Consider the following 12,276-nt stretch of genomic DNA (forward strand, 5'->3'; position numbering starts at 1 on the left):
ATTTAAAGTATACAGATGAACATATAGGTGAAATATTTTTAAAGCATATAATTGCAACATGTGGGTAATGTGTGCAAAAAAAAATTCTGCACTCTGCTCACCCCTCTTCGTCCACCTTCTCCCTTCTCTGTCCACTCCCTGCCCTTCTTTGTCCACCATCTCCCCTTCTCTGTCTGTCCACCCCCTCCCCTTCTCTGTCCACTACAGGGAAAGTCCTGTCCTGCTAGTCATTTCACCCCCAGTGCTTCCCTAGTAAAATGATTCGAGATTCGGATCAAAGATCCGGATCTTTTCAATGATCCGATTCGAATCATCCGAATCATTGAAAAGATCCGGACTTCCCATCTCTAGTTTTGCATAAAGTTTTGGCTCTATTATTAGACAGCACATTTGGCTGCTCAGATTAAAACCTAAAAGAGGGCCCAGTGATGTGGAGAGAGGTACCGGAGGATTCGGCTCCCAACAACGGACACTTGGGGGTTCCCTGTGAACGGAACAAGTCGAGGCAGCTCTGCCAGGAAGAAAGATGGCGCCGGCCATGGCAGCGGGGGCGGGGCTGTGAACTAGGCGGGGCCGGAATCGGTAGCTAGGGACAGCAGCAGGCAGTTTGGCGGCAGAGCTCGGTGTGCTGCTGTGAGTTGAGGATGGCTGAGCAGGAGGCCGGTGGAGACGGTCCCTGGCGCGGGAAGGCTGAAGGGGCGGAAGGAGGTGCTGGATCTGGAGCTCCGGGGAACAATGGGCGCGGGGACGCCGGCGGGGCAGGTGAGGAGCTGGATAGGGGCTGCTGTGTACATCTATATATAGGGGTATGTATGTGGTGTCACTGGGCGGGACACATGGCGGCCTCTCTCTGCGGAGAGGGGACCACTACATGTCTCAGCGTGCCATGGTGTCCCTTATTATTCCCCGGGACAGTCCCAGCTCTAGCTTCGTGTCTGGGGTTATCTGCTTGGCAGCCTTCCTGGTGTTCATTGCTCAGCTCTGCCATAAACCCTCTTGTTGTATTTACTTTGAGTTACTTTGTTTCCTGTGTATCTGTGCTGTACTGTACAAGCTGATAGTTATCACTACCACGGTCCCCTCCATCTAATGTCCCCACATGCAGAGCAGCTTTACCTGGACAAGTGCAAAGGAACCTGGAGTAAAAGTGATGTCACTGCCCAGTGCAACAGATCTCAGTCATTGTTCAGCTGAATGTTTAATTCAACTTCTCCTCATGTCTGTGTTGGTTTCTACTCACATCTTAAAAAACCTAGATAAGTAAATTGGCTTCCTCCTAATATTGACTCTAGAGCAGCCTTTCTCACACTTTTTATCTTGGAGGAACCCTGCAAATAACTTTTGGATCTCGAGGAACCCCTGCATTTATTTTTCAGGAGGCATGGTCTTTAAAAGTTGGTTGAGGCTGTTAATTTCACCACCTATTATGCTGGATACACACGGTGCGTTCGCGCACTCGATTTTCCTGTCGATTCGTTTATTTCCAACATGTCCGATTTGGATTTCGATGGATCGTTAGGTCGATTCGGCATACTTTGCATGTGAATCGACCTAACGATCCATCGAAATCCAAATCGGACATGTTGGAAATAAACGAATTGATGGGAAAATCGAGTGCGTGAACGCACCATGTGTATCCAGCATTACTGACACTCTTTATACCCTGATTTAGTGCTGCTTTTTTCAATACCCTGCTATTATAATATGCCATATTTTACTTCCCTCATGATGAGGTAAAATGCCAAGGAACCTCTGCAGAGTCCTCAAGGAACCTTGGAGTTCCAGGAAACCCTGGTTGAGAAAGCCTGCTCTAAACTATGATACATTACTCTATACATACAAATGTGCCCCGAGACTGATCCATACACCATGCAGTACATAGACATATGACTATGATGGGGATTGCATTGGGTGCCCACCTGAGGAACAGTTAAAGTGGACCTGAACTCTTGCACAGGATGGAAGGAATCCATAGAGAAATACACCTTCTATGTATTTAGTTTAGCCTGACTAATTTTCTCTCAACGTTGACTAATCGCAGCCCTAATTTGGTTTGTCAACTGGCTGCCTTAGCGGAGCAGTTAGTTTGTAAACACAGGATGTTAACCCTATAGCTGTTCCATGAAAGCAGGAACACTGCAGATTTATTGCAGGATTAATATCAGCTGTAACAAACTTTTTTTTTCTTGAAAGGTTATTATGCTGTTGCTTATCTTGTAGAGCAGAGAGAAAGCTCTGAGTTCGGGTCTGCTGTAAAGTACACCTGAACTGAGAGAGATATAAGGGTGGCCATATTTATTGATTTTTAAACCATACCAGTTGCCTGGCTATTATGCTGATCTCTTTGGCTGCAATAGTGCCTGAATCACACATTTGAAACAAGCATACAGCTAATCCAGTCAGACTTCAGTCAGAAACACCTCTGCATGCTTGTTCAGGGTTTATGGAGGCTCAGGCCAAGCAATCTGTATTGTTCAAAAGAAAATTAAAGACAATAGACATATCTTTAATTTGACTGTGGAAACCTGATAGGCTGGTAATCTCTTACTTTTGCTGTAGTTTTCTTGGTACTGGTCTGATGTGTCCCTTCCCCCCCCCCCCCCCCCCAATAGGCATTTTGGGTAGATGCTATGATGATTCTGAGTGTAGAAGCGAACTTGTGTACTAGGAAGAAAAAAACATACAAGTGAATATACAAACTCCATGCAGATCATGTTCTTAGTACACTAATTGTTTGGGGAATGTAAAACTGCACCCCTCAATTTCTCATTACTCGTATAGCTGATGTTATGCAGCATGCACCCTGGGCTAATACCCTATGCCTTTTTTATATGTACATTTACATTAGATGAGATGTAAGTTCTTAATTGACATTGGGAATTAGTATTTTTGAGTGTTTGTACAGGAACCAGAATTAGCAGATGCGAACTGGAAATTTGTACTGGTCTGATCTGTTTTCAGGTGTGAATTTTTAATTGATAATGTCGTTATCGTTCATTCTTATTGGTCCTATGCAAAGTTCTAATTCAGCCTTCACAAATTTCTGTTCCTGAAAAGTTAAACTAGAGATGCTACCCTCTTGTCTGCCATCAGTATCTGTGTTCTCCTCTTGGTGGTGGTGCAGTAGTGAGGATGTTGATTATTTGCTGCATTGTTTATTATGAACATCTGAGCTACTCACTGTTATCAGGTAAATTACTGCAGGAAGTTCCCTGGTCACTACAGGTGCTATCACACTGATTGTTGGCCAATGGGAGTACAGTACTTTAATAAAGGAGTGGGCACAATTTACGGTAATACTCTGGCCCGAGTCTCATAGCAGGAGAAAATGCTGTGATTTCCCCCGATTATGTTCCTATTGGTGACAACACCAGCAAAATGGCAGCTTCCATTTAGGCAAAAAAAGTAACTTTATTAACACACATAGAAGGCATGTTGGGGTGCTAGTGTAGCGCTGTCCACCCAATCACGTTTGCCGAATTTACCTATGAGGTTTCTTGCTGCATCCCCTAAACTATACTAGCGCCAAGGTTTGCTTTGAAAGGGCACAGGTGGTGACATCGTTTGTATACTTGCCTAGCTCACACGTATCATGAGTTGTGTAAAGCAGTTAGGGCTGGTTCACACTGGGGTTATTCTTCAGCGCTTTGCTGATCGCTGGTCGCCAGCTGATCCTCGACTGACTCCTTAGTCTAATTTTTACAAAGGCTATGGATTTGGTTAAAAAAATCATCAGACTCTTCTATTAAAACCAGACTCCAGGTACCCAAAATTGCTCCGACAATGCAGTCGTAATACCATATACTCCTGTTTTTGTTTTTTATGTATAGTATGGTATTCATAGTGAGATTTTGTGCTCTACTTTTGCAACTTGCATATCGACAAAAAATATATGCAATCTTTGCTAATAGTTTCAGTGTTCTCCCCAGAATTTTTTCCCAGCCGGGTGGCATGAAAAAGTAGCCGGGTGGGTCGAGATGAAAATGCAGGGCAACTCTGCTTACAGCATAGGAGGTGGTGAGGAGGTGAGCCGATGACAGCCGGGTGGTCACCAAATCTAGCCGGGTGGAGCACCCGGCTAAAAGAGCCTGGGGAGAACACGGCTAATAACAGACATTTTGTAGCTATAATGGGTGATGGTGTTAGTAATTTTCAATACATTTTTTGCAGTTTTGAGTAGCATATACTGGTTTGGTCCTTCTGTTTTTTTTTTTTGGGGGGGGGGGGGGGGGGGGGTTTTTTGGTTTTCTGACTCTACAGCCCTGATTTTCGATGACAAGCGGCTGTCCCAATATGTTCGGAAAGTGGAATTGCACCTTTTCTAATTGTAAGCCCATTTGTATTTCAAGCCATTGTGTACCCACTGGTAAACCTGCTAGAGATAGATGTCTCAACATGGCCACCTGATCGTAATTTTAATTGGTTTATGTCTGAAACTGATTCCCACTATATCAATTGCTGTCATTTATACTTAAAGTGGATCCGAGATGAAAAACTAACTAGAACAAGTAACTTGTCTATATAGCTTAATCTAAAGTTTAGATAGTTTACACAGCATATCTAGCTGCAAATAGCTTCAAACATTTATTTATTCATTCCTGTGATACGAGGGCAGCCATGTTCTGTTTGTCACATTTTCACAGGCTGAGGGCTGGAGATGCAATCAGCTTGCCTCTGTGTAAAATTAGGTCCCCTCTGCCTCTGAAATCAATGGCTAGTAACCGCCTCCTCCTGCCCAGACTGAGCTCCTATAAGCCAGGGCTGTGGAGTCGAGGAGTCGGAGTCGGTACAATTTTGGGCACCCGGAGTTGGAGTCTGAGTCGTGGTTTCAGAAACTTCGGTGTTGCATGATTTTTGTACAAAATCCACAGCCCTGTTAAGTATTAGACTAAGGAGTTGGAGTCGGAGTCTGAGCAATTTTGGGTACCTGGAGTCGGAGTCGTGGTTTCAGAAACTGAGGAGTCGGAGTAGGAAGATTTTTGTACCGACTCCACAGCCCTGCTATAAGCCCTTGCTACAGTGCCAAGGCACAAAAGGAGCTGTGGGCGAGGCTTGTTTAGTTTTTATAGGGAATTAGAGTATTAAAACAAAAGTATTTGGCTTGAGGAATGCCCTATAAACTATATGAAAGGAACACAATTATGCAATGAGTAAAAGTTTCTCGGATCCACTTTAAAGGATAACTGATGTGCAAGGTAATGTCCATGTTTCCCTATGGCTTTAGTTCCCATTATATGCATTTTAACTGAAAGCTTTTTCACCCTACACTGCTATGGAAAGTTGAAACGCAACAGTGTTTCACCATGTAGTGTGAAAGAGGGAAGATCTTCTCTAATATATTTTGTTTGTGGTAAAATTATTAATGCGCTATAGATCAGGATCCAGTTTTAAGACCTTAAAGTGACTCCGAGCTCAGAGTAAAAATAAAATTTGAACTTACCCTGGGCTTTCTCCATCCCAGCCCTGGTCGGGACGTCCCACGCCGGCCTCCTGGCTCTTCTCCCGGCGGCTGTCCGCATAGCGCGTACAGGTCGGTCCCCCGGGCGACACTGGCGAGTGTCGGGCCTTCTCCTTCCGTATACGTCACGAATGACGTCACACGCCGGCCGCCGCGCGTAATGACGGCGGCCGGCGTGACAGCACGGCGCATGTGCGATTAAACCGCGCATGGGCCTTGCTGTCACGCCGGCCGCCGTCATGACGCGCGGCGGCCGGCGTGTGACGTCATTCGTGGCGTATACGGAAGGAGAAGGCCTGACACTCGCCAGTGTCGCCCGGGGGGACCGGCCTGTACGCGCTATGCGGACAGCCGCCGGGAGAAGAGCCAGGAGGCCGGCGTGGGACGTCCCGACCAGGGCTGGGATGGAGAGAGCCCAGGGTAAGTTCAAATTTTATTTTTACTCTGAGTTCGGAGTCACTTTAACCACTTTACCACCAGCGGTGCGTATATCTACGTTCCTTTTTACACCCTTTCCCCACCAGGAGTGTAGTTATTCGCACCTCCCGACGCTGTCTGCGCTCCCTCGTGCGCTTCCGCGCTTGTGCACGCCGCCGGCCGCTCGACCGGAGATCAATGAACGGGAAAAACTGTTCCCGTTCGTTGATCTCAGCCCCCCAGCAATGATCAGCTGCTTCTATGAGAAGCAGCGCGATCATTGTGGAAAAAAGTTTCCCAGCCTCATTGAACGTCCTGTAAGCGTACTTCCGACGCTTACAGGTCGCATGAACAAAAAATTACTGTGGCCAAATAGTAAAACTACATCCAAAACATTTTTCATATACAAATACATACTTTTACACTATAAATTAACTCCTTACCTCCCACACTCCCCAATTTAATTTTTTGTAATAAAAAGAAAAAAAATTACATTAAAAAAAAAAAAAGTTACCTTAGGGACTGAACTCTTTTTAAATATTTATGTCAAGAGGGTACAACACTGTTACTTTATAAACTATAGGCTTGTAATTGGGGATGGACGCAAAACTGAAAAATGCACCTTTATTTCCAAATAAAATATTGGCGCCAAACATTGCGATAGGGACATAATTTAAAGGGACACTGTAGGGGGGTCTGGGAAAAATAAGCTGAACTTACCCGGGGCTTCTAATCGTCCCCCGCAGACATCCTGTGCCCGTGCAGCCACTCACCGATGCTCTGGCCCTGCCTCCAGTTCACTTCTAGAATTTCAGACTTTAAAGTCTGAAACCACTGCGCCTGCGTTGCCATGTCCACGGTCCCGAAGATGTCACCAGGAGTGTATTGCGCAGGCCCAGTATGGTCTGTGTCTGCGCAGTACACTCCTGGTGACATCAGCAAGATCGAGGACATGGTAACGCAGACGCAGTGGTTTTCAGACTTTAAAGTCTGAAATTCTAGAAGTGAACCGGAGGCGGGCCAGAGCATCAGTAAGTGGCTGCGCGGGCACAGGATGTCTGCGGGGGACGATTAGAAGCCCCGGGTAAGTTCAACTCATTTTTCCCCCGACCCCCTACAGTATCCCTTTAAACGTTGTAATAACCGGGACAAATGGGCAAATTAATGGATTTTAATTACAGTAGCATGCATTATTTAAAAAATATAATGGCCGAAAACTGAAAAATGATTTTTTTTTCCTATTAAAACACATTTAGAATAAAATCTTGGCATAATGTCCCACCTAAAGAAAGCCTAATCGGTGGCGAAAAAAAACAAGCTATAGTTCATTTTATTGTGATAAGTAATGATAAAGTTATAGACGAATGACTGGAAGGATCACTGAAAGGTGAAAATTGCTCTGGTGCTCAAGGGGTAAAACCCATCAGTGGTGAAGTGGTTAATGAACAGTATAACGTTATATAACAATGCTGGATTAAATTTGGCCAAGGTGGCTCATAAAGACAGACTGAGGTGAGAATCTACAGTGTTCTCCCCAGAAATTTTTTCTAGCCGGGTGGCATGATAAAGTAGCCGGGTGGGGCAGGATGAGAGAATGCAGGGCCGGTGCTTCTGTGCGCAACTCTGCTTACAGCATAGGAGGCGGTGAGCCGATGACAGCCGGGTGCTCACTAAAACTAGCCGGGTGGAGCACCCGGCTAAAAGAGTCTGGGGAGAACACTGATCTAGCATGTGTACAGCAGCCCCTGATCCCTCTTGGCATGTCAGTGGGCGAATCACTTGGCTGGGGTCATTGGTTTTCTCCACGCCAAGCTCTGTGTGATGCTCTGTTAGGCCTTCCCCCCCCCACACCACACCACACACACACACACACACACACACACACACACACACACACACACACACACACACACACACACACACACACACACACACACACACACACACACACACACACAGCAACAGAATGCGTCACTAGCCTTTGCCCCGTACTTTCTCACAAGGGAGGGAATCCTAATCCCTCCCAGGTGACAGTCCTCCTTGGTGTGTAGGAGGCTTTACAAGTGCAGTTATACAGGAAGTACAATGCAAGTTATAAATAACAATAAAGATTTCACCCAGTGCTTTAGCAGCAGTTTATAGTGCTGAAAGGAAAGTGTGTGAGTGGACAGGACTGACTCACTGAAAACAATGCCCTTTGTGTCTGTTATCTCACTAATCAGAGAGGCAGGAAAACTGCAGTGACATTCAGATCTGTCTTTTGAAGATAATCCTATATACTTGTATGCTGGGAATACACCATGCGGTTTTCCAGCAGGTAGATGGTTCGATGGATAATTTCCAACATGTTCGTTTTACCGCTTGATTTTCTCATAGAAGTGAATGGAAAAAGATAAGAGACTCGAGTGGAAGATCGATCGAGCGGAAAAAAACGCATCGTGTGCTCCCAGCATTAGGCCTGTACAAATCAGTCACATGCACCAGCCAATTGTATATTCTGTCATTTTGATTGATATTGTTTGGGATAGTGTTGGAGAGGGCTACAACCACTGTATAGTTTTTATTGCTGTTTGCGCCCATTTTAAGGCAATCTCACCCTATGGCCTGTCCCTTATGACAGCATACAGTGTCTTAGTATATAATGACTGTCACTGAGACAGAACTATCTCCTGTAGTCGGAGGTACATGTTTGAGTGAGATATTGAGTTTCCTATTAAAAGAAATCTATAGAGGAGAAAAAAGCAGTTTAACTTGCCTGGGGCTTCTTGCCGCCCCCCGCAGTCATCCTGTGCCAGCTCTGTCCTTCCACCACCCGCCAGCCAGCAGCAGCGACCCCCTGGAAGCTGGCCGGCTGTGTGCCTCCTTACTCTGTGCACAGCAGCGATTCGTGCATGCAGTATGGGAAAATCGCTACTGTGCATGCGCAGGGAACGCTTCCGGCAATGGGAGCACGATCAGAGTGCTCGGGGCTGGTCATGTGCAGTAGCCTCTGACTGGCCAGGTTTGATGGGGTCACAGCTGCTGCTGGAGAGTCTTGGAAGGACAGCGTGGGCACAGGATGAGTTAAGGGGGCTGCAAGAAGCCCAGGTAAGGTAAACTGTGACTGCTCCCCCCGCCCTACTTAAAGAGAACCTGAGGTGGGTTTGTCAAGTCATGTTGGGTTACAGAGGCATGTTCTGTATACAATGACCTGCCAATGTGTCCTTCCATCGTGCCTACGCCCCCCGGGCTCTGCTGTCCCCCATTAAAAAAAGCGCCAGGCTAGCGACACACACCCTGCGGTATTTTTTGTATTTGTGGGCAGGTGCGTGCTTCATATGTCAGTCGGAGACCCATGGGCCATGGTTGGTGGGCAGTCTGGCAGCTATTTAACCTTCTTGCCGATTATCCCGAGCTCAGCTCGGGGTAGCCTGCGCAGAAGGATTTCTCCGGCCCCGCTGCACCGATTTTTCAATTTTTTTTTTTAATCTACTGCACGCAGCTAGCACTTTGCTAGCTGCGTGCATGTTCCGCTCGCCGCCGATTTGCCGCTACCCGCCGCGACACCCCCCTCCAGACCTATTGCGCAGCCTGGCCAATCAGTGATTCCCTGTGACGTCCCGACGTCCATGACGTCATCCCGCCATGGCGACTGGGGTAGCCCAGCAGGAAATCCCGTTCTGAACGGGATTTCCTGCTTACTCTGATCGCCGAAGGTGATCGGAGTGGGTAGGGGGATGCCGCTGAGCAGCGGCTATTATGTAGTGAGCCCTGGGCCTGCTACATGATTAAAAAAAGATAATTTTTTTTTTTTTTTTAAAGTGCTGCGCTGCCCCCTTTGCCGTCAGAATTGGAACGGCAAGGGGGTTAAACTTGCTATCTGAACTTTACTGTGTACGGGCCGGTACAAGGGCTAAAAAGCATTTTCTGGTTACTGAGGGAATTGCCTGTCGTGTGACATGCTTGTGCAAGGCTGCAACACTACAGTGTCTACAAGGCTGCACAGAAATGTGAGCAGAGGCGCAGCCGCACACCGTACTGTACCTGCATTAACTGGTGAAACATATGCATCCTATGCAAACTATTGCATGCAAATCCCTGCATATTGAGCACTGTGCATTTTGATTTAGCTTAGACCAGGGGTCTCAAACTCGCGGCCCTCGATACAATATTTTGTGGCCCTCGCTGGCAAAAGCTTCCTTATAGTTCGCTTCAGTGCTCCCAAGTAATCCGCCGCTTCCCCACCGCTAAACGAGGGCTGCAGAGCCCCCAAATCGCCCGGGGGGCAATCCGCTGCCATTTCCTGGAAGGGGCAGAGCTTTCAGCTTCAGCTCTGCCCCTCCTGACGTCAATCGCCTCCTCTCCCCGCCCCTCTCTCTGAAGGAAGAGTGAGAGGGACGGGCAGAGGCGGCGATTGTGAAATTCCTTATGCGGCCCAGCCTCATCCTGACTTTGCCTCCTGCGGCCCCCAGGTAAATTGAGTTTGAGACCCCTGGCTTATGGCCCATACTCACGGGCTACAATTGTCGCCGCAACACGCGGCGCGCGCGTGTTGCGGCGACAGGTCGCCCGTGAGTATGGGCCGTCACACGGGCGCGCACCCTGAACTGTCGCCCGTCGCTGATGTCGCCAGGCGATTGAAAGTTTAAATCGCCTGGCGACAGTCGCCGCCGCACCTCCGCCGCAACTGTTGCTAGTCCGCGTGAGTACGCGGACTAGCGACAGCAACCTCCATTGAGGTATGCGGAGCTTCCGGTGGGGGGGGAGGAACGTCGGCGACAGCTTCCGTCCCGCCGCTGGTCCCTCTTCTGCGTGTGTACGCGGAGGGACCTGGCGAGGAGCTGTCGCCCACACGCTCACGTGTGCTGGCGAATGGCCACTTTAGCTGCCCGTGAGTATGGGCCATTAGACGTTGCCTGTGCTCGCTTGCTGAAGCATTGAGAAGAAAAACACTCCCAATTATCGACTGAAGTAAGATCAAGGACTTTAGTGTACTTTGTGCTTGAGTATGACTATTTCTGATATAGTAAGCCTGGTCCCGTGGGGGGTTACTGTGAAGGGATTCTACTGTAGTTCTCCCATAAGCATTATTATTTTTCTAGATAAGAGCTCAAGGGTATAATACGACGTAGACCTGGTTCACATCAGCTTTTAGCTGCGGATCCGGCCATATGGTTCCGGTTTCCTTTCCGCTGAATGGACAAAAATGCTGCAGGCCCTACTTTTACGGACCGTTTTGTCCAGCGGAACGGAATCGAAGGATATGCAGCTCAATAGGAACTTATGGAAACGGACGTTTTACAACACACTGGCTGTAAAAACGGACCGTTTTCCCAGATGGCTGGATCCACAAAAAAACGCAAATGTGAACCAGGCCTTACACATTCAGTCTTCCAACATTAGAAAAGATATAAGGTATGTAAAGGATAGTGATTGTAATGCACATTGTGACTACTGGTCTCTGACAAAGCGGATTGCCGCGAAACGGCTGTTAGGCCGTCACATCTTTGCTATTTGTATTCTGTTTGTGCTGGTGATGGTGGGCAATAAATAATTGTGAGCATTGTGCATAGTGCCTCGCTTGTCTTCCTATTGCTGTAACGGACTATTTGTATTGAGTGCACACCACATTAAGCGCCCCTGCCTTCCTCTGTACAGTGCATTTGGTGCTGACTTTGTAAACTCTTCTTGATCAAGCATTAGAAAAGATTCTAAAGGAAGCCTGAGGGGAGGGATATGGAGGCTGGCATGTTTGTTTCCTTAAATAATGCACATTGCCTGGCTGTCCTGCTGATCATCTGCCTCTGTGCACAATCACATGCCTCTGGGTCATTGTATCGCCGCTGCACCCCCTTAAAAGATCGGCAGCCTAGCGACAATCTGCTTGTTGCTAGCTGGCTTTATGTGAGGCTGTCAGTCAGCCTCGTAACATTCCCCCCCCCCCCCAATAGTTTACCAGCGATTCCTGCATACAGTTGTATAGTTGCTTGGCTCTGTCTAGAAGTTAGTAGTGTTATGGGAAAATTCAGAAGAATTTGGTCAAATGAGATGCCTGTAAAGTCATTAGTGTCATGGGAAAATGCCACAAATGATTGTTTTGTAGACCTAAGATTGGGGGAAAAAAATATATACATACCTGCGGCTTCCTCCAGCCCCCTCCAGGCTGATTGCTCCCTTGCCGTCCTCGGCTGCTGTCAGGATTGTCTGCGATTAGCCCAAGAAATCCTCTTGTCTGGGGCTTTCTGTGCATGCACGGCTGTGCCCGTGCTCTGTCGACAGGGGAGCATCTGGGGCCAGACTGCAACTGGAGGACTTTCCGGGGTGAATTGCTGATGATCCAGGTGGTAGAGAACAGCGTGTGTGTGTGTGTGTGTGTGTGTGTGTGTGTGTGTGTGTGTGTGTGTGTGTGGGGGGGGGGGGGT

At 47.6% G+C, this 12,276-nt stretch overlaps 1 protein-coding gene across 1 annotated transcript in view; it reads left to right on the forward strand.

Moving 5' to 3' along the window:
• The first annotated feature begins 581 nt into the window (after positions 1 to 581).
• The window catches only part of BAX (BCL2 associated X, apoptosis regulator), a 53,536-nt gene continuing 41,841 nt past the window's right edge, over positions 582 to 12,276 (forward strand). The window contains exon 1 of the mRNA XM_068241347.1: positions 582 to 762. Within this exon, the coding sequence (XP_068097448.1) occupies positions 645 to 762 (118 nt within the window). The 5' untranslated portion in view covers positions 582 to 644. The remainder of the gene's footprint in view (positions 763 to 12,276) is intronic.

Source organism: Hyperolius riggenbachi, chromosome 6 (assembly GCF_040937935.1).
Source record: "Hyperolius riggenbachi isolate aHypRig1 chromosome 6, aHypRig1.pri, whole genome shotgun sequence".
Classification (NCBI taxonomy): Eukaryota; Metazoa; Chordata; class Amphibia; order Anura; family Hyperoliidae; genus Hyperolius; species Hyperolius riggenbachi.